General features: G+C 44.8%; 1 protein-coding gene across 1 annotated transcript in view; it reads right to left on the bottom strand.

Moving 5' to 3' along the window:
• Positions 1 to 1,551: 1,551 nt before the first annotated feature.
• LOC144892464 (ribitol 5-phosphate transferase FKRP-like) overlaps positions 1,552 to 21,851 on the bottom strand; it is a 55,362-nt gene continuing 35,062 nt past the window's right edge. The window contains 2 exon segments of the mRNA XM_078779446.1: positions 1,552 to 2,061; positions 20,714 to 21,029. Of these exon segments, the coding sequence (XP_078635572.1) occupies positions 1,724 to 2,061; positions 20,714 to 21,029 (654 nt within the window). The 3' untranslated portion in view covers positions 1,552 to 1,723.

The following is a 21,851-nucleotide window of genomic DNA, read 5'->3' as shown; positions in this document are numbered from 1 at the left end:
TGGGAGAAGGCTGATTGGTCTGTAGTTGCTAGGATCTGTTTTTGCACCTTTTTTGTGCAAAGCGGTGATGTTGGCTGATTTCCAAGCAGATGGCAGTTGACCTTGAGCAAAAGAGAGGGTGAAGAGAACAGAGAGAGGGTGAGATAGAGCGGCAGAGCAGGATTTTAGGACCCGTGGACTGATGCCGTCGGGTCCAGTTGCAGAATCAGAGTCGAGGGTTGACAGAAACTTTTCCACCTTGTCAGGAGGAAAGGACACGGAGTCCAGGAGCAGCAGGGTACGACTGGGTATGGTGGGTACAGAGAGGGATGGGTTTGGGACACAAGATTTAGAGGCAAACACAGAGTTGAGGCATTCAGCTTTTTCACGTGCGGAGTCAGCTGTGTAGCCGTTTGAGGTAAGGGAGGGGATGGAGGGGGAACAAACACCAGAAACGGATTTGACCAGACGCCACCAGGATTTGGAAGAGGGAGACAGATAAGAGAGTTCGGTCTTGAGAACGGAGAGATATTGTTTCCTGGCTCTCCTGAGGGTGGACACACACTTGTTTCGGGCTTTGTGAAAGGAAATGAGATTTCCTTCCGTTGGATTTGCTTTCCAGGAGACGAAGGCAAGTTGTTTCTGGGCAACAGCCTCACCCCAAGATTCCGTGTACCATGGACGGGAGGAAGGGTATGACAACTGAAGACGAGATGGGATAAATCTGTGCATGAGAGAGAGCAATGTACTTTGGAAGAATTCCCAGGATGAGTTGATGTCAGAGGTGGTAGAGATGGGAGACCAGTCCAGATGATTGATGGCTGCTTGAAGACCGTGCCAGTTGGCCTGAGTGAAATGCCAGACTCGTCGACGCTGAGCAGGCTCCCTGAGGATGGTCAGAGAGATGTCCACTTTAACAAGGACATGATCAGATGATCCGATTGGAGCAGAAGAAGAGCAGCAGACATTTTCAGGGAAGTTAGTCATAACCAAGTCCAGAAGAGAAGATGTTCCGTTGACTGAGATCCGGGTCAGGGAAATTGACAGATTGTGTCAGTCCCAGTGAGTCGCAGAAGTCCTTTGCTGAGGAGCCATGGCTGGTGAGAGAGGTACCCACACCCAGCCAACTGGCATGATGACAGTTGAAATCACCACATATGAGGAAGAGAGAGTTGGGATGAGTAGATAGAAGTTGGTCCATATTATCAGATAGAGAGATATAGAGATAGAGAGATAGAGAGAGAGATAGAGAGAGATAGAGATGGAGATAGAGATAGAGAGATAAAGAGATAGAGAGATAGAGAGATTATAGAGAGAGAGATAGAGAGATAGAGAGATAGAGAGATTATAGAGAGAGAGATAGAGAGATATAGAGATATAGAGATAGAGATAGAGATAGAGATAGAGATAGATAGAGAGATATAGAGATAGAGATAGAGATAGAGATAGAGATAGAGAGATATAGAGATATAGAGATATAGAGATAGAGATAGAGAGATATAGAGATAGAGATAGAGATAGAGATAGAGATAGAGAGAGAGAGAGAGAGAGAGAGAGAGAGAGAGAGAGAGAGAGAGAGAGAGAGAGAGAGAGAGAGAGAGACAAAGAGGTATGAAGCAATCTTTATAGTTCCTTCATCATTTTGAACACTTTTAGCTTGCTCACACGAGGGGAACCAAATGGAAAAATACCGAAAATATTTCCTCAACCTGCAAATCTTTTAACTAAAAAAATCATAAAACTGTCAGAAAAATCGCAGTTTGGCAGGGTTGGGAAACTGGGGATTCTCAATAACACCCCGTCCAAACTTCAGCTCAAGGAACTGGCGATGGTTGTTGGGCACGTTCGCTTGAATGCCAGCGAATCCGAGCTTGTCAAGGGGCACCAGGAAACTCTTGGGAAAGGCTCGATCTTGGGGATGGCCTTTCATCCAGGACTCTCGGATCATTAGGCCATTGTGGGGGTAGAATGGCCAGAGGTCAACATGGAGACGATTTGTGTGGCTGTAGTGAACACTGTAAAAATCACCCTCTCTTGCCTTCTCCCACAGAAAGCCTTGCTCATCTTCCACTGCATTCGATGCTAAGGGACAGAAGGCAAAACAGAGGGCATTGACTTTGGATCATGCTCAGCTGCACCACTGATCAAAAATGTTTAAAGCCCTTTGCACCCACAACTTAATAAAGTTACACATGATCATTTAATTAAACCCACAGAGGAAAAGAGACAGAGAAAAGAGACCATGGGCAAGGTGAGTGAAAGCAGATAAATCAAGTCAGAAAGGAAGGAGAAGGACTTAGGGGTGCTCTTCACTCAAGCTAATCTTTTAGTTGCCATATTGCAGATGCTGCTGAGAAAGCCAATTGTAGGCTCGGAATCATTAGGAGATCTTTTTCGGCATTAGATATAAAGGGGCTTGTACTATTATCCAAAGCCATTGTATGACCAACACTGGAGTACTGCAATATAGTTTGCTCACCTTTTTACAAGAAAGATGAAGATTGCCTCGAGAAGGTGCAACAAAGAACTACTAGATGGTTACCAGAACTTCGTAGAATGGAGTATCCAGATAGACCTTTTCTAGGTAGTAGGTTGTAGACAGCACCCGCCCAGGGTGGTACTGCCATCCTGACTTAGGAGCGTTAAAGTGGTGCCCGGAACCATCTTACACTCTCCGTATCAGGATTGCTGGTCTTACTTTCTGTCTCACACAGACTACATCTACCGGGCCAGATTCAGTCTCTCTCACAAACAAACATCATATACTTTTCATCATACACTTTTCTTCTCTTTTATTTAATTAAGGCCTTGATGAGGGCTATACAATCCGTGCCTGGAGCCTCCAACATAAAAAAAAAAGATGAGGGCACTTGGTCTAACCACTCTTGCATAAAGATGAAGTAGAGCAAAGATATTTTTTTAATTTTCAGAGAATTGGATAATGTGGACTATAAGAAGTTTTTCACAATAGAGGAGTCGACCAGGACAAGAGGGCATTCACTCAAGCTGAATGAGTTTTATTTTAAGACTTAAATCAGAGAGTGTGCCTTTTCTGTCCTTTGTATAAATAATTGAAATTCTCTTCCTAGTCATGTGATCGAGTCTGGCACGTTAAATCAGTTTAAGTCTGCCCTTGAGAAGCATTGATTTGACCATCCCTTGAAGTTTAACCCCGATATTAGAGTTTAAGACACTGTTAAGTTTAAGACATGAGGGGCACATAAGCTACGCTTTACGTCTCAAAATCCAGTAATCCAGTAAAAGGCAAAATGGTACAAAGCAAACAGGAAATTATTGCACCCTCAGCAACACAACATAAACTAGAACAGCACTCGATAGAGCACATCCTTCCGCCAGGCTGAACAGTTTACGTTTTGTATCCTACACCGATAGGCCAGATCTATATTCGGACTTGAACCAAAATATAATCGGCTTGTTATTGTCGCCTAACCAACTCAACCACCTAGTTTTGTTATAATCTGTCCACAACTGTGTGAAATATCATGATATATATATATAGTTTTTAGTCCTATCATTCAATGGTGAAGAATCACTTAAAAATTAACAAGACCGATGTACTCTAACAACGGCTTAGCCAGGCTTGGATCTGCTGTCACCCTGTCATGTGAGCGGATCCTCATCTCTGATTGGTGGATGTTTGTGAGGGACATACATACACCGGACGGACAGACAAACACTGTTCCAGACCAAATGGCATTGCCCTATGGGCTATGCCGTAAAAACATGGCTGCCGATCCACGTGACCGATGACATCCAATTTTTTTTCTCAACAAATTTATCCCTAGATAATGCTCAAGAAATTTCATACTGATCGGATCAGGTTTTGTACTTGTCGATTTATGATGTCATAATGAAGGCACCTCTGACATCATTAACATACATCGTTCCCCATGTACTTTAAAAGGGTACTTTAAAATGAGCCACCTTTCAATTTTTCCATGGAGCAATTTTGAAGATAGAGTTGCAAAGTTTTTCGGTTTTTCCAAGATGGCGCCGTACCACGTGACCTATGTCATCATAATTATGATTAAAATTTTCTACAGGAGGAAGTGCTCCTCTGGTGAAACTTTGTGTCAATTAGACCAATGGTTGCAGATAAAGTGAATTTTAAAGGGAATAAACCCACAAAATGCCAGTGGAAGGGACATACATACATACATACATACATACATACATACATACATACATACATACATACATACAGTCACGTGAAAAAGTAAGTACACCCCGTGTCAAGTTTTGACTTTTTCAACATATTTCAACATACAGCTATTTGATCTTCATTTCAACAATATTGATAGATAAAGGTGATATAATATAACAAATATCATGAAACATTTACATTTTGTAGTCCATTGTATAATTTAAATAAACATAAATGCAAATTTCGCATGTGCAAAAAGTAAGTACACCCCTACATTTATCACTACTTCAAATACCTAAAATTAGAATCAGGTGCACCAGCTCAGGTGCAAATGATTAGAACATCGTTAGAGAGGATCTTGGAGGAACCTGTCTTATTTAAACCTCAGACATTTAGTTTGGTTTGCTCTTTGTTGTTGAAGTGTGCGGCGTCACCATGCCTAGATCAAAATAGCTCTCTGGGGCCTTCAGAAAGAAGGTTATAGATGCCTACGAGTCTGGGAAGGGATTTAAAAAGATCTCCAAACAATTTGAAATCAATCATTCGACTGTCCGGAAGATCACCTACAAGTGGAGAAGATTCCAAACAACTGCTATCTTGTTCAGGCCAGGCCGCCCCAGCAAGTTCAGCCCGAGAGCAGACCGCAAGATGCTGAAAGAAGTCTCTAAGAACCCCAGAATGTCATCACGGGACCTACAGGTAGCTCTTGCCACTGTTGATGACAAAGTGCACGAGTCTGCCATTAGAAAGAGGCTGCACAAATTTGATCTACATGGGAGGTGTGCCAGGAGGAAACCTTTGCTGTCCAGAAAGAACATCAGGGCAAGACGAAAGTTTGCCAATGAACACCTCGGCAAAGACCAGCACTTCTGGAACAATGTGCTCTGGACAGATGAGTCAAAGGTAGAGCTATTTGGCCACAGTACCAGAAGACATGTTTGGCGAAAACCAAAGACAGCATTTGACTACAAGAACCTGATACCAACTGTAAAACATGGTGGTGGAAATATTATGGTTTGGGGCAGCTTTGCTGCATCAGGGCCTGGGCAGCTCACCATCAGAGAATCCACTATGAATTCTTCATTGTACCAGAGGGTGCTTGAGGATAATGTGAGACCATCTGTCGGAAAGTTGAAGCTCAACCGAAGATGGACCTTGCAACATAACAATGACCCTAAACATACCAGTAAATCCACCAAGGAATGGCTGAAAAGAAAGAAATGGAGGGTTCTGGAATGGCCAAGTCAAAGCCCGGATCTAAATCCCATCGAGATGTTGTGGGGGGATTTGAAACGAGCTATGCATGCAAGAAACCCCTCAAACATCGCACAGCTGAAATAATTCTGCATGGAGGAGTGGGCAAAAATTTCTCCCAGTCGATGTCAGAGACTGGAAGACAGTTATAAGAAACGCCTACTTGAGGTTGTTTCTGCCAAAGGGGGCAATACCACCTATTAGAGCCAAGGGTGTACTTGCTTTTTACACATGCGAAATTTGCATTTATGTTTATTTAAATTATACAATGGACTACAAAATGTAAATGTTTCATGATATTTGTTATATTATATCACCTTTATCTATCAATATTGTTGAAATGAAGATCAAATAGCTGTATGTTGAAATATGTTGAAAAAGTCAAAACCTGACATAGGGTGTACTTACTTTTTCACGTGACTCTATGTACATCATACACAGACAGCCAAACGCTGTTCCAGACAGCCAAACGCTGTTCCAGACAGCCAAACGCTGTTCCAGACAGCACAGCCCGGAGGTAAAAAAATTTTTTATCGTATCTGGATCTGTATTCAGATCTTCCCCAAAATAGAATCAATTTGTCCTCGTCAGATATCCAGCCTGTCCACCAAGTTTTGACCAAATAAATCCACAACTTTGAGATATCCTGCTTTGTATCATTTTTGGCCCTGTTACTCAATGCTGAAGAATCACTTAAAATTAGAGTATCCAGATCTGGATCTTCACCAAAATCTAATCATTTCGCCCTTGTTACACACTCAACCTCTCCACCAAATTTCGTCCAAATCCATTCACAACCTTTTGAGATATCATGTTCACAAACAGACAGACAGACAGCGGTGAAAACAGAATTTCCACCCACCTTTGGTGGAGGAGGTAATTAATAACTGCCCACTACAGTATTGGGGTCTGATAAATGTCAATGTCGACTTAATGTCTTGTTGGGCTGGACTAGTTCACTCCAGGGAGGAGCTTCAACTCTTTACTCAAGTCATGAGGACCTACTCCAATTGAGGAGTGGTCTAATTGTATGACCATGCATTCTGACCTTTGGGAGTTAGGATTGTGTTTCATTGACAATGTACTTCAGCCTTTGGGCTGGGGTGTATGTGTATGCTCATGGAACAGACTTGTTGGACTGTGTACTTTGGCCATGGGGTTGAAGTACACGTCCCAAGTTCTGTTTTAACATTTGTTTTACCTTTTTATATTAAAAAAGGCATCTTCACAAGGGAACCTACTCCTACTGAGGAGGTCCTATTGCATGACCATACAATCTGGCCCTTTGGGGTTAAGATGTTTGTGTTTGATGTGTGTGTTCATGAGGAAGGCCAACAAGCCCAAAAATGTGTCTTGTAGATGTTCCCTCTGGTCTGGTCTAAATGCGGTGGACTGATCTAAATTGTCGTCCTGGAATTGGCTACAGTACAATCCTATGGAGACGTAGGGAGCTGTCGCTCTCCTAAGCTCATGACTAAGTGGAGCTGCTGATGCAACTGTTTAGCAAGAAGAGCCTTTTTTAAATGGCTGTTCCCAGAACTGTTTTGTGCACCACAGGCAGGTTAAAGTGTGGTAGGTATTTCCTGTTGGTCAATAGTTGGTGTGGTGCTTACTTCCTGGTACCCATTACATGACTACAGTAATAGGGTCTACAGTAATGGGGGCAAAGGCTTTTGAGATATCAAGGCCGACAACAAAGTATTCCCCAAAGTCTCTCAGAGAAGAGGCCCAGCCATTCGTAATGTAAGAAAGGATATCACCTGTAGATCTTACCTTGCGAAAGCCATCTTGATGGTCAGATAGAAGACTGTGAGATTCAAGATGCTTGAGGAAATGGGAAATGAGAAGACATTTAAAGACTTTGGAAAGAGGAGAAGTCAGAGTAATAGGATGGTAGTTGGAAGCGTTTGAACGATCACCCTTCTTTAAAATAGGCTGTACTAAGGCATGTTTCCAGGAAAGAGGAAAAGTTTGGGTTTATAAACAAAAAATAAACAAACAATAAACAAACAAGCAAGCACAGGTACAAGTTCTGAAGCACACTCCTTCAAGACATGAGGAGGAATGCCATATTGTCCGTACGCCTTGCTTGTGTCCCGAGAGGGGAGTACTTTTGTGACTGCATGGAAAGAGATTATAGGGAGGGGCATAGGATTGGTAAGGGGTGCTTCAGAGGGAGATGGAATGTTAGAGTCATCCAGTGTGGAATTAGAGGAGAAAAGAGAACCAAAAAGAGTTGCTTTATCAGTCGGAGAGGCAGCTATAGCATTACCAGACAGTAAAGGAAAGGTAGAGTGACAGAAGTTGTTGGAGATACTTTTAGCTGAGGACCAGAAAGATCTTAGTGGAAGATGAGAGGTTGTCACATTTATTTTGGATAAAGGAATGCCTCGCCTCACGAATAACATATTTGCAATGATTTCTGGTGGATATGAATGTTGAATGCGAGTCAGGAAGAAGAGTTTTTCCATATCCGATATGCCGCATCTCTTGCACAAATCTTTCATATACACACATATACATATATATAGACTTGGCATTTAATATGGAATATTTTTTTTGTGGGGGTGAACTTACTTTTCAAGATGACTTAGAACCAAAAGTCCATTGGAATTATGTTGAAATTATTCTATATTTTGTTAATGTGACCTTTAAAAGAAACAAAAACCACATTTGACATTTCGAAGCAAATAAATTGATCCTTGAAAGTGATGTAAACTTATATCGAACTCAAATCACGGACAGTACTGTGTTAAACTTCTGTACGTTTTCCAGAAGTATCTCTTTATTTTGCACATTAGCCAAAAAAAATTTCAACAAAAACAAAAGCTAAATTATGACTGGGATTACGGACAGTAAAATTACAGTTCAGTACTTCGTGTAACCCCCACGAGCATTCAGGAGAGCACGTCCACGTCGAGGCATGCTGTTCACGAGATTTGCCAAGGTTTGGACAGGAATCGCTTGCCATGCAGTGACAATAGTCTGCTGTAATTCACGCACAGAGGTAGGCTGCTGGTCCAAGTTGTCGATTTGACGCGTTAATTCTGCCCACAAGTTCTCGATCAGATTCATATCCGGGGACATGGCAGGCCACTCCGTATGCTCTACACCACGGTCAGCAAGAAAGTGTTGGATCATGTGAGCACGATGAGGCCGTGCATTGTCATCTTGGAAGACAAAGTTTCCTCGAAAGGCTGCACGAGCAAATGGAAGCAATGTTTCTTCCAGAATGACCCTGTACTTGAACTGGTTCAGGTTTCCATTCAGAACAACCAGGTCAGTTTTGCCCCCTGCATGAAAAGCAGCCCAAACGGTCACCCCACCACCTCCAGCTTGGACTCTTGGCACTATACAATCTTCGTTGTGGGCTTCATGCACTTGTCTGCGCACTCGGACGCGGCAATCTTGACGATAGACCAGAAATCTCGACTCGTCACTGAAAGTCACGTGATTCCAGTGTCCTGGCTGCCATTGACGGTGCTCTCTGGCCCACTGCAATCAGCGCTGGCTGTGTTGTCTGGTCAGGCGTGGCTTTCTCAGGGGACGCCTGGCACGATAGCCTGCTTGAACCAGTCGTTGGTTGATTAGCCTTCTGGATACAGGAACATTTGTCAGTTGCTGACACTCAGCCCTAAGCCGATTAGCTGACTTGGTACGGCCATTGCAGACTAACCGGTGCAGCTGGCGATCATCTCTCCTTGTAGTTCTGCGTGGACGTCCTGGCCTCGGTATTGGAGTAGGGACACCCCTCTGAGAATTTCGTTTCAGGATCTTTGACACCTGACCTTGAGTGATGCCATACTGCCGAGCAATAGCACGCTGTTTCATGCCAGAATTTCGTAAAGCCACCACTCCATGACAAACAGCATTGTCAAGTTGACGGACCATCTCCAGAGAAAGCGGCAATAACTTTTGTAGGCGTGCAGCAGTTGTTTTCCACTAATACAGAACGCAACAACCCTTATATACCCGATTGTGAAGCCAATCGTCAACTGTATCTGTCCTTACATTTTGTCACGCCACCTGTGATATAATAATAATAATAATAATAATGCATTTATTTTATATAGCGCTTTTCAGGAAGCCCAAAGACGCTTTGACAGAGTGCAAAACATAATGCATAGCAAAACATAAAAACAATTGCAAAAAAAGAAGAATCAATAGGGAAATATTCAAAGCACAAAGGAGGGAGAAGGAGAGGAGATAGTCAGGGGTTAGATGCTGTGGGTTAAATGTTGAATGCAGTGTTGAACAGGTGGGTCTTGAGTGAAGTTTTGAATGTGGTGAGTGAGGAGGAGTCTCTGATGGTGTGAGGTAGCGAGTTCCAGAGGGTGGGAGCAGCGATGGAGAAGGCCCTGTCCCCCCAGGATCTAAATTTGGTCCGGATGGGGGGGGTCAGGAGGTTGGTACCAGCAGAGCGGAGGTTGCGGGTGGGAGTGTGTCTGGAGATGAGGTCAGCCAGGTAGGATGGGGCCAGGTTATGGAGGGCTTTGTAGGTCAAGAGGAGGATTTTGTACTGGATTCTCTGGGAGATGGGGAGCCAGTGAAGCTTGTAAAGGACGGGGGTGATGTGGTCACGGGTCCGGGAATGGGTGAGTAGACGGGCAGCGGAGTTCTGAATGTATTGGAGTTTATTGGTGATTGTTGAGGGTGAACCATAAAGGAGGCTATTGCAGTAGTCCAGACGGAAAGTGATGAAGGCGTGGATGAGGGTTTCTGCAGCCACGGAGGAGAGGGATGGACGGAGACGGGCGATGTTTTTCAGGTGAAAGAAGGCTGTCTTTGTGATCTGTTTGGTGTATTTGTCGAAGGAGAGGGTTTGGTCAAAGATGATGCCAAGATTCCGGATGTGAGGGGAGGTGGATACTGGGAAACCGTCGATGTTGAGGACAAAGTTATGGGTGGACTTGGTGAGCGTTTTTGGGCCAATGATGATTATTTCAGATTTATCACAGTTAAGTTTGAGGAAGTGGATTTGAAGCCAGGATTTTATTTCAGTGATGCAGTTTATCAGGGTAGAGTGGGTGGCGGTGGAGATGGACTTGGTGGAGATGAAAAGCTGGATGTCATCAGCGAAGCAGTGGAATTGGAGACCATGACGGCGGTTTAAGTGACCGAGGGGGGACAGGTAAAGGATGAAGAGGAGGGGGCCAAGAACTGAACCTTGGGGGACACCTTGGGGGAGGGGAGCAGTGGGGGATTTGCAGTTATTGATGGAGATGAACTGACGTCTGTCAGAGAGGTATGATTTAATCCAAGAGAGGGCAGTGCCGGTAATGTTAAAGGTGGTTTCAAGTCGGGTGAGGAGGATGGTGTGATCGATGGTGTCAAAGGCGGCGCTGAGGTCGAGGAGGATGAGAATGTTGAGGTTGCCAGCGTCAGAGGAGAGGAGAAGGTCGTTGGTGATTTTGAGGAGAGCAGTTTCAGTACTGTGGTTGGAGCGGAATCCGGATTGGAATGTTTCATACTAGTGGGGCAGATATGTGAAAAAGATGTTCATTTCCGGCAGAAAGTGTGAAATTTCACATACAGGGGTATTTTGGGGCGCTGATTTCAAAAATTGGCGGATCCAAGAGATCTAACCAATGGACCGGCCGCCATCTTGAATTCCAATATGGCCGCCAAGACGAAATGTTGAAATTCCCTATCTTGGGTTCTAAATGACCTGTGGTGCTGAAATTTGGTACACAAGGGTATGTTGACATGCTGAGTTCAATAATGCAATAATTTGAAATGTCTGACAAACGGTATGGCCGCCATTTTAAATTCCAATATGGCCGCCAAGACAAACATCGATGTTTTCATTGCTTTAATAGCACAGTGTACGGTAATGTCATAATGTTAAATCATTTGAGCATTATTATGATAACTGGAAAATTGTTGCATCTCAAATCTACTGATGGGTTTGTAATTTTGTCGAAGGCAGTAGAAATTTGGGAAATTCAGCGCCCCAAAATACCCCTGTATGTGAAATTTAACACTTTCTGCCGGAACTGAACATTCACATGACATTCCAATAATTTATTTTTTTTATGTTTTTTCTCTTTCAGATCCAATGTCGAAATCAAAGAAAACATCGTCAACAATTCCAATGCCAACAGACTGGAACATTTGCGCTCTTTGCCAGAAATGTTCTGAAAATGAACCACTAAGAGATGCACGTAAGGGCAGCAATCAGTCGTGTCTAGACGTCTACGAGAATCTTGCTCAAAATCTCAAGGCATTGAATGATTTAGGTGCCTTGCCTTGCGGGATAAACATTTCCCGACTAGATGATGGTTGCGGTATTGCAGAAACCCTAGCTGCGCATGCTGCCAAATGGCACAAAAACTGTTATGTGCAGTGCAGCAGCTCTCGTGTGGCCAGGGCTGAATCAAGGGAAAGAAAGCAAAGTTCAGACCTTAAACTTGGTGAAGAAACTTACTCGCCTGTTAAGAAAAGACTCAGAACAAGTTTCAAATCTCCATCCGTTGAACAGAGTACTGCTAGCACATGTTTCTTTTGTGATAGCATTATCAGTAATGAAGAAATAGTCCACAGAGCGGCAACAAAAAATGTAGATTCCAATGTTCGATTGATGGCAACAGAATTGAGGGATACAAAACTCCTGGCTAGATTGTCTGTAGGTGATATGACGGCATCAGATGCTGTTTATCACAAGAAGTGCATGACTGTTCTCCACACTCGATACAGATCATTTGTAAGAAAGAATGAGGAAGCCAGTTCAAGTGAAAATATGCCACCAGAATCAGTAGCTTTGGCCGAATTGATAGCCTATTTGGAAGAAATGAAGTGTACAGATGACAGTTACACTTTCAAGTTAGCCGATCTCACAAAGCTTTATACAGAACGTCTGGCACAACTGGGAGGTGATATCTCAAAGAGGATTAATTCAACTCACCTTAAGGACAAGCTTCTCAGACACCTTCCGCAACTTGAGGCACATAAGAGCAACCATGAAGTGGCACTGTCATTCAAAGAGGACATTGGTGAAGCTTTATTGCATGCTTGTAGACAAAGCTCTGACAACGACGCGGTCATTCTCATGAGAGCTGCCCAGATTGTGCGCAAAGATATTTTGCAAAAGCAATACCAATTCAATGGATCCCTAGTTAACGAATCATATAACAACTCACCACCATCATTGGCAGCGTTGATGGAAATGATTCTTGCTGGTACAAACATACAAAAACAAAACGCAAACAACAAGGGAGGCGTCTCTGTGCAATCCTTAACTCAACTTGTAACATTCAACACTATGAAACGAGGAAGGTTGGAAACTACAGCAGTACGTCACAATTTGAAACGTGAAACATCACTGCCACTTTACCTGGGTCTTCTCATTCATAGCAAAACAAGGAAACGGGATCTCGTTGACGTTCTTTTTCAACATGGTTTGTGTGTTTCCTATGATCGCGTACTGGAGGTATCCACAGATGAGGCCAACAGAGTCATAGAAATATACAAACATGACGGCGTTGTGTGTCCAACAAAATTGCGAAGTGGAATATTCACAACAGGCAACCTAGACAACATAGATCACAACCCATCATCAGCATCAGCACAAAGTTCATTTCATGGAACCACGTTATCACTGACACAACATGTTTCACATGACAAAAGTGGCAGCATTCGAAATCATGAGAATGTCACTGAGAATGAGAACAAACAGCGCTCCAAAACCATAGCCGCCCTTCCTGCATCTTACAGTGATGTGCCTCCTGAAACATTTCCAACTAATAATCCCATTCCAAGAAAACCAAAAGGTCCATCCACTCCAAGTGTGTCCTCCAGGCACCAGGCTTGGTCGTGGCACTGGCATACCACTCCATGTGACTGAACAGACATCCGTGCCACGAAACTGGAGCAGCTTCCTTCGTGTAGATTCCAACAAAAAGACATTATTCAGTTTCCTTGCTGATTCCCTGCAAACGATGCCTATTCCAGAGGGAAAAACACTTCTTACAACCTTAGAAGAAGAGGTTAAATCAAAGCCCCCTTCTGATGTTTCTCAAATTCAACCATGTACGCATGAAGAGGCTGATTCACGAATGATGCTACATGCTTGGCATGCATATCAGCAGGGGTACAGAAGTATCGTCATTCATGCAACAGACACGGATGTGGTTGTGTTGGCTATCGCAATGGCAAGCATTATGGACGGTTGTGCAATGTGGTTGGCATTTGGACATGGAAACTATTTCAGGCACATTGCTGCTCACACTATTGCGACTCACATTGGCCCTGAACGCTCATGGGGGCTTCTATTCCTGCATACTGTTTCCGGATGCGATACTGTTTCTGCCATATGTGGGATTGGCAAAAAGACTGTGTGGAGCATATGGAATTCCATGCCAAACTTGGGGGAGGTCTTCAATCATCTCTCACATGCACCAGCGGAAGTAACAGATGATGACATGGACAACATAGAGAGGTTCTTCGTTGTTCTGTACAGTAGAACTTCCCCTCTGAAGAAAGTGAATGAAGCACGCAAGCAGCTGTTTGCTCAGGGAAATCGGCAATCGGAAAATATTCCACCGACAAAAGAGGCACTGCGTCAACATGTGAAGAGGGCAGTCTTTCAGGCCGGTCACATCTGGGGACAGTCCCAAATTGCTAACCCAGAGCTGCCTTCACCTGCAGATTGGGGATGGGCTAAAAATGCAGATGATGTCTGGCATCCATTTTGGACAGTAATGCCAGAGGCGTCAAAAGGGTGCCGAGAGCTGATCAAGTGCAAGTGTAAAAAACGGTGTGCTGGAAATTGCAAATGTGCTGCTGCTAATCTACCATGCACAGAACTATGTTTCTGCTCTGGACAATGCTTCCGAGATGAGCAGTAGGAGAAGTAAAACGGATGGAAAAAAGCTTGCAGCATGTTACGGCTGCCAACTGGTACGAAATATACTTTGAAATGAGCTCTTTGACTTGTTATATGATTTGTCAACTAGGGATCCATTGAATTGGTATTGCTTTTGCAAAGAACCCGGGATTTTCAACATTTCGTCTTGGCGGCCATATTGGAATTCAAAATGGCGGCCATACCATTTGTCAGACATTTCAAATTATTGCCTTATTGAACTCAGCATGTCAACATACCCTTGTGTACAAAATTTGAGCACCACAGGTCATTTAGAACCCAAGATAGGGATTATCAACATTTCGTCTTGGCAGCCATATTGGAATTCAAGATGGCGGCCTGTCCATTGGTCAGACCTCTTGGATCCGCCAATTTTTGAACTCAGCATGTCAAAATACCCCTGTATGCAAAATTTCAAACTTTCTGCCGGATGTGAACATCTCGTGCAATTTTTGTTACATATCTGCCCCACTATACAGGTTATTGGCAGAGAGGTGATGTTTGAGTTGAGTGGCTACAGCGCGTTCCAAAACCTTTGACAGAAAGGGTAGGTTGGAGATGGGTCTGAAGTTATTTAGGGTGTCAGGGTTTAGTCCAGGTTTTTTCAGAATGGGGGTAACAGCAGCAATTTTGAGGGATGGTGGGACGATGCCTGTAGACAGGGAGGAGTTTATTGTTGCAATGATAAGTGGAGAGAGAGCAGGAAGGGAGGCCTTGACAAAGCTGGAGGGGATGGGGTCAAGAGTGCAGGTGGCAGTTTTCATTCCGATGAGGAGTTCAGAGAGGTCAGTAGGGGAGACTGGGTAGAATTGAGACAGGGGATGGCAGGATAAGGGGGGGCAGGTGGTTTGAGGGGGAGCGGGTGTGGCGGTGGTCAAGCTGTTGTAGATGTTTTCAATTTTGCGTTGGAATGAAATGAAAGGAAGGAGATGCAGTTGTCTATTGTGAATGACTGGGTGGTGGTGTTCAGGGGGCTGAGGAGTTTGTTTATTGTAGAGAAGAGTGCTTTTGGGTTTCCGGAGCCAGAGTGGATAATTTGAGAGTAGTAGGCGGAGCGGGCGCGGGAGAGGGCATCTTTATAGTGTTGTATGTGGTCCTTGTAGGCCTGGGAGTGAACTGTGAGACCTGTTTTATTGCGGAGTCTTTCAAGTTGGCGAGCACGAGTTTTCATCAGGCGGAGTTCAGGGGTAAACCAGGGAGCAGAATGGGTGAAAGAAACTGTTTTGGTTTTTATAGGCGCAAGTTGGTCAAGGCAGGAGGAGAGAGTGTGGTTGTAGTAGTCAGTGAGGTCAGAAGGGGTGTGGAGGTCAACGAAGGGAGAAGTGGACATTTTTTCAGAGGGTCGATGAGAATGAGGTAGGTGAAAGAGCGTTTAGCTTACGGAAGTTGATAGTGCGATAATGCCTTGGTGCTGGGGTGGGGATGTTGATGGTCAGAGTGATGGCTAGGTGGTCAGAGAGAGTGAGGTCGGAGCCAGAGAGATGGTGCAAAATTAGTCCAGTAGAGCAGACAAGGTCCAAAATGTGACCACGGTTATGGGTAGGAAAGTTGACATGTTGAGTGAGGTTAAAGCAGGTGAGTAAATCAGTGAAGTCAGTGGTTAGCGTGGAGTCAGTGAAGTCCATGTGGATATTGAAATCACCAAGGAGGAAGATTGAGGGGGAGAGGGAACATAGCTGGGTCAGAAAGTAGGAGAAGTCAGACAGGAATGATGGGTGTGGTTTGGGAGGGCGGTAGACAACAGCCATGACTGACTGTGTGTGACCAGAGAGTTTAAAAGCCAGGTGTTCAAATGATGGAGCAGATGAGATGGAGATGAGGTTGGTCTTGATGTCTTGTCGGTGAATAACGGCAATTCCACCACCTCGGCCCTCCGAGCGTGGTTTATTGATGTAAGAATATCCATTGGGTGTGGTGAGGTTGAGCGTGTCGTAGTCCAGTGGTTGTTGCCAGGTCTCAGTGAGACAGAGAAAGTCCAGTTTATTTTCCAGGATGTAGTCGTTCAGGATGAGGCATTTGTTGTTGAGGGACCGGGTATTGAACAGGGTGAGCTTGATGTTGTTTTGTACGGCGGGTATGAATCCAGGTGATTTGGCCAGGGTTCGCAGGCAGGAGGTGCGATTTTGTGCGTTGTTGTGACCAGGTGTGTTGGGACGATGAGTGGGAGTGCGCTGAGCCGACCAGAGGATGGGGATGGAGTGACCTGATTGTAAATAAACAAACTTACGACCGGAGCCACGGTGAATGTACCTGGGTCGACACAGGAGTCCATTCGATTTGATTGCAGAGATGCATGATGGGGTGGAGCGGGTTTTAAGCAGGAGAAGCCTTGTGGCGGAGTACCGCAGAGCCATGCCAGCAGGAGCGAAGGGACGAGCACGAGGCCAAGGGTGAGGAGGCGAAACAATCGTCACAACCCACGGGAGTGGGCCCGAGGAAACAGCGAAGGAGCCGAGCAGGTGAAGCCAGGAGCAGAGCCGGGACCATGCAGAGGGCAGACAGGAGCGAAGAGACGAGCACGAGGCCAAGGTTGAGGAGGCAAAGCGGCAAATGCAGCGGCAAACGACCGCCGCCGCTAATCAAGATCACGGCGGCAAACCGCCACCACCGCCGCTGCAAACAAGGGGCACAACCCACGAGAGTGAGCCCGAGGAAACAGCGAAGGAGCCGAGCAGGTGAAGCCAGGAGCAGCAGAGCAGAGCCGGGACCGTGCAGAGGGCAGACTCAATGGCCAAAAATCCGCCACGACCACCAGGAAAGCAAGATACGGACAATGGTCCAGTCAGAGAAGCGGCGAGCAAGTGACGCCAGCGTCCTCTCACGATCGGACCGGAAACGGAAATCCTAAATATAATCCTGTTATTGACTTCTTGCTGCGAAAGACAATCAGTGACATGGTTCTTTCAACAAAGACATCACCGAAGGGTAAAGGAAACTCACCAGATTGATATACTGAGTTCAGAAAGTAAACCCAAGGCAAGAAAAAAAAAAATTTCCATATTAAATGCCAAGTCTGTATATAATATATGTATGTATATATAATATATTGTTACGGAAACGGAGTACGGCTCTCCCCCTTAGCAAGAGGTGGTTAGCCCCTTGTCTTGTTAAGCTGACCGTCTCCGCTCCTGAAGCTACCCCGCTCCCTCGTGGGGTGGGATTGCCCGAAGCGATTGGTCAAGGGATTCCCGTCAAGGGTCAAGGGAATATCACCCTCTGTAAATTGTAATAGTAATCCTTGTAAACACCTCCAATTGTGTAAAGATCAAAGGTCGACCTTTTAGTTAGTCCATCGCACACACGTGGAGAACCATATAACCTCTCTGTAGTTATTTCTTATTCTATGTTAGTTTAAGGCTCTGTTTCCCATTAATTGACCTTGCATTGCACCAAATGAAATAAGATAGTTCCCTTTTTTAAGTTTCCCCCAAATCATCTCTTCAAAGTGCCAGTAACATTGGGCTGTTTTCTGCGGCGTTCACCACCGTTGCATTGGGCTGTTTTCTGCAGCGTTCACCACCGTTGCATTGGGCTGTTTTCTGCGGCGTTCGCCACCGTTGCATTGGGCTGTTTTCTTCACCCCAAAACTCCATTACGCACGCGGTCAACTCGGGGGAGAAGGGCGTGGCCGGCCCATCGTCTTCAGGAGGTGGAGCCAGGAAGCCCTTGTGCCCAACCAGGACTCGGTGGGCACGGCTTGGTAGGGCGTGGCTATATAACCCGTAGAGGGAAGCCCCACCCAGGAGATGACCGAGGGAGCCAGAGGCATGCAGCGACAACCAGCCCCTGCCGCGTGCAACGAAAATACGTGTGCCTGCCGCCGCCTTGCTCGCTTCCAGCCCGGAGAGGACCTGCTTGCTGTGCCGCCCTGCCAAACCTTCCAGCCCTGTGGTCCCATCTTCCTCTCCCTCCAGCCAATCCAATCTGCAATTCCCTATTCGTGTGAGTGAGTTCGTTCTGTCTGTATTGTCCTGGGTATAAGTAAGCTTGTATAAGTTAATAACTGCACTGTGTCTTCTATTTTTCCCTGTAAATTACATTTCTTTTCTTCTCTTGCTTTGGTTGTGTGTAAATAATTAATAAATCCCTGTGTTCTTTCTTTACCCCTTTTGCTTCTTCACATTCGGTCGCTTTAGAGGTTTCCACATTGAACACCTGTGGCACGATTTGGCCAACGTTTAGGATCGGGTTAGTCTTTGCTAATGGTTCGAACCGCGGGCTGCTAAAAACCGCTCGGCAAATCACATCTTGCCCGTGGTCTCGAACGAAGTTGCCCACCTGCCTTGTGGAGGGATTGCCAGAGGCATACGGCAATCCCTTGACCAATCGCTTCGGGCAATCCCACCCCACGAGGGAGCGGGGTAGCTTCAGGAGCGGAGACGGTCAGCTTAACAAGACAAGGGGCTAACCACCTCTTGCTAAGGGGGAGAGCCGTACTCCGTTTCTGTAACAATATATTATATATACATACATATATTATATACAGACTTGGCATTTAATATGGAATATATTTTTTTTTCTTGACTTGGGTTTATTTTCTTAACTCAGTATATCAATCTGGTGAGTTTCTTTCACACTTTGGTGATTTATTTGTTAAAAGAACCATGTCACTGATTGTCTGTCGCAGCAAGAAGTCAACAACAGGATTATATCACAGGTGGCGTGGCAAAATGTACGGACAGGTGCATTTGACGATTGGCTTCACAGTCGGGTATACAAGGGTTGTTGCGTTCTGTATTAGTGGAAAACAACTGCTGCACGTCTCCAAAAGTTATCGCCGCTTCCTCTGGAGATGGTCCGTCAACTCGACAATGCTGTTTGTCATGGAGTGGTGGCTTTACGAAATTACGGCATGAAAGAGCGTGCTATTGCTCGGCAGTATGGCATCACTCAAGGTCAGGTGTCAAAGATCCTGAAACGAAATGCTCAGAGGGGTGTCCCTACTCCAATACCGAGGCAAGGACGTCCCCACAGAACCACAAGGAGGGATGATCGCCAGCTGCACCGGTTAGTCCGCAATGGCCATACCAAGTCAGCTAATCGGCTTAGGGCTGAGTGGCAGCAACTGACAAATGTGCCTGTATCCAGAAGGCGAGTCAACCAACGACTGGTTCAAGCAGGCTATCGTGCCAGGCGTCCCCTGAGAAAGCCACGCCTGACCAGACAACACAGCCAGCGCCGATTGCAGTGGGCCAGAGAGCACCGTCAATGGCAGCCAGGACACTCGAATCATGTGATCTTCAGTGACGAGTCGAGATTTCTGGTCTATCGTCAGGATGGCCACGTCCAAGTGTGCAGACAAGTGCATGAAGCCTACAACGAAGATTGTATAGTGCCAAGAGTCCAAGCTGGAGGTGGTGGGGTGACCGTTTGGGCTGCTTTTCATGCAGAGGGCAAAACTGACCTGGTTGTTCTGAATGGAAACCTGAACCAGTTCAAGTACAGGGCCATTCTGGAAGAAACATTGCTTCCATTTGCTCGTGCAGCCTTTCGAGGAAACTTTGTCTTCCGAGATGACAATGCACGGCCTCATCGTGCTCGCATGATCCAACACTTTCTTGCTGACCGTGGTGTAGAGCATATGGAGTGGCCTGCCATGTCCCCGGATATGAATCCGATAGAGAACTTGTGGGCAGAATTAACGCGTCAAATCGACCACTTGGACCAGCAGCCAACCTCTGTGCGTGAATTGCAGCAGGCTATTGTCACTGCATGGCAAGCGATTCCTGTCCAAACCTTGGCAAATCTCATGAACAGCATGCCTCAACGTGTACGTGCTCTCCTGAATGCTCGTGGGGGTTACACGAAGTACTGAACTGTAATTTTACTGTCCGTAATCCCAGTCGTAATTTAACTTTTGTTTTTGTTAAAAAATAATTTTGGCTAATGTGCAAAATAAAGAGATACTTCTGGAAAACGCACAGAAGTTTAACACAGTACTGTCCATGAATTGAGTTCGATATCAGTTTACATCACTTTCAAGGATCAATTTATTTGTTTCGAAATGTCAAATGTGGTTTTTGTTTCTTTTAAAGGTCACATTAACAAAATCTAGAATAATTTCAACATAATTCCAATGAACTTTTGGTTCTAAGACATCTTGAAAAGTAAGTTCACCCCCACAAAAAAAATATTCCATATTAAATGCCAAGTCTGTATATACATAATTATATACATATATATATATATATATATATATTATATATATATATATATATACATATATATATATATATATATATATATATATATATATATATATATATATATATATATATATAGTTCCTTTTTTTTTGGAAGTAAGAAAAGTATTTTAAGAAGTATTTCAGGACAGCGCTGAATTTCATTTCTTTCTGCATGCTTATCTATAATCATCCCTCCACAACAATGACAATACTTTTCATTTACTGCCAGGACTATAACCACAAAGAAAGTAGTTAAAGAATGCATACCTGCACGCTGCAATAGTAAATGCTTCTTCACATCCTCAAGGTAGATGCCTACATCAACATCATAGTCCCAAGGTATGATGTCACCATGTCGTGCAGCACCCAGAAGGCTGCCACCTTCAAGCCAATAATGTACACCAGCTGCTTCAAGCTGTGCAATCACATGATGCGTCGTGCTACGGAGTGCATGCAGGCAACATGGCGGGGTCCATCGCCCAGCATACAAATACGATGGCATGTCATCCAGCACGGTACCAAAACAGCGTGCCGTCACCTTTGAACAACCATACCAATGTTCACGTCCATCTGCTCCATTCACCTGTAAGAAAGACAGAAGTTCACTGCTATCTTCAATCTTCATCCTCCTGGACACACCTACGACGTGCATTTATACCGAGTCTTGAAGCAAAAAATGAAAACACAAACAAACACACAAACACACACTTCTTGTTGTGCAGTATGCACGTAACTTTTAAAATGTCATGCCTTTGCCCTTTTTTTGCGGATACGTGATCAAGGCCAATGGAAGAGCTCAAGCAGAATAAAAGTGAGAGCGAGATCAAAGGAAGGGAAAGAAGGATACATAGGGTGAACAGGCTGCACATAAGCTGAATGAAACATAGCAAGAGGAAGGAGAAAGGGGGATGAAGCAGGAAAAGGAACAAAAAAAAGGAACAACTCACAAACAAAACAAGTGAGGGAGAATGGGGAAAGCACAATAACCTGGAAAAGGAGTACTTGGGAATGGGGTCATTTGGTGGAGAACAAATCATGAGTATGGATGGGAGATGACCCGAGATAATGGTCAACAGTTGTCCTGAAGTTCTGGATAAAGAATGGGACTGAATAGACTCGGGAAGTTGGTTCCACAGACGTTAAGGTGAGTCTGGATTTTGAGAGATTAACAAGAAGAAGAAAGTTACTGGCAAAGGGTTACACCTGAGCTCAATGGAGCAGTTTCCACTATGGGCTGGTACCTCAGCATCACATCCGTCTCTCCTGGATTATGTTGAATATAAAGCTGACAGAATTATTGGATTTTCCCACAATGAAACTGAAGCACAAGGTCCGTCACTCTCACATCGAAGACAGGGCAGTGGTCTCTGTTTTCTACCGCCCATTCTGGGGACCTTTCTTCAAT

Source organism: Myxine glutinosa, chromosome 5, assembly GCF_964187855.1.
Source record: "Myxine glutinosa chromosome 5, kmMyxGlut1.1, whole genome shotgun sequence".
NCBI classification, from domain to species: domain Eukaryota; kingdom Metazoa; phylum Chordata; class Myxini; order Myxiniformes; family Myxinidae; genus Myxine; species Myxine glutinosa.
This window is presented reverse-complemented; position numbering and strand designations above follow the sequence as displayed.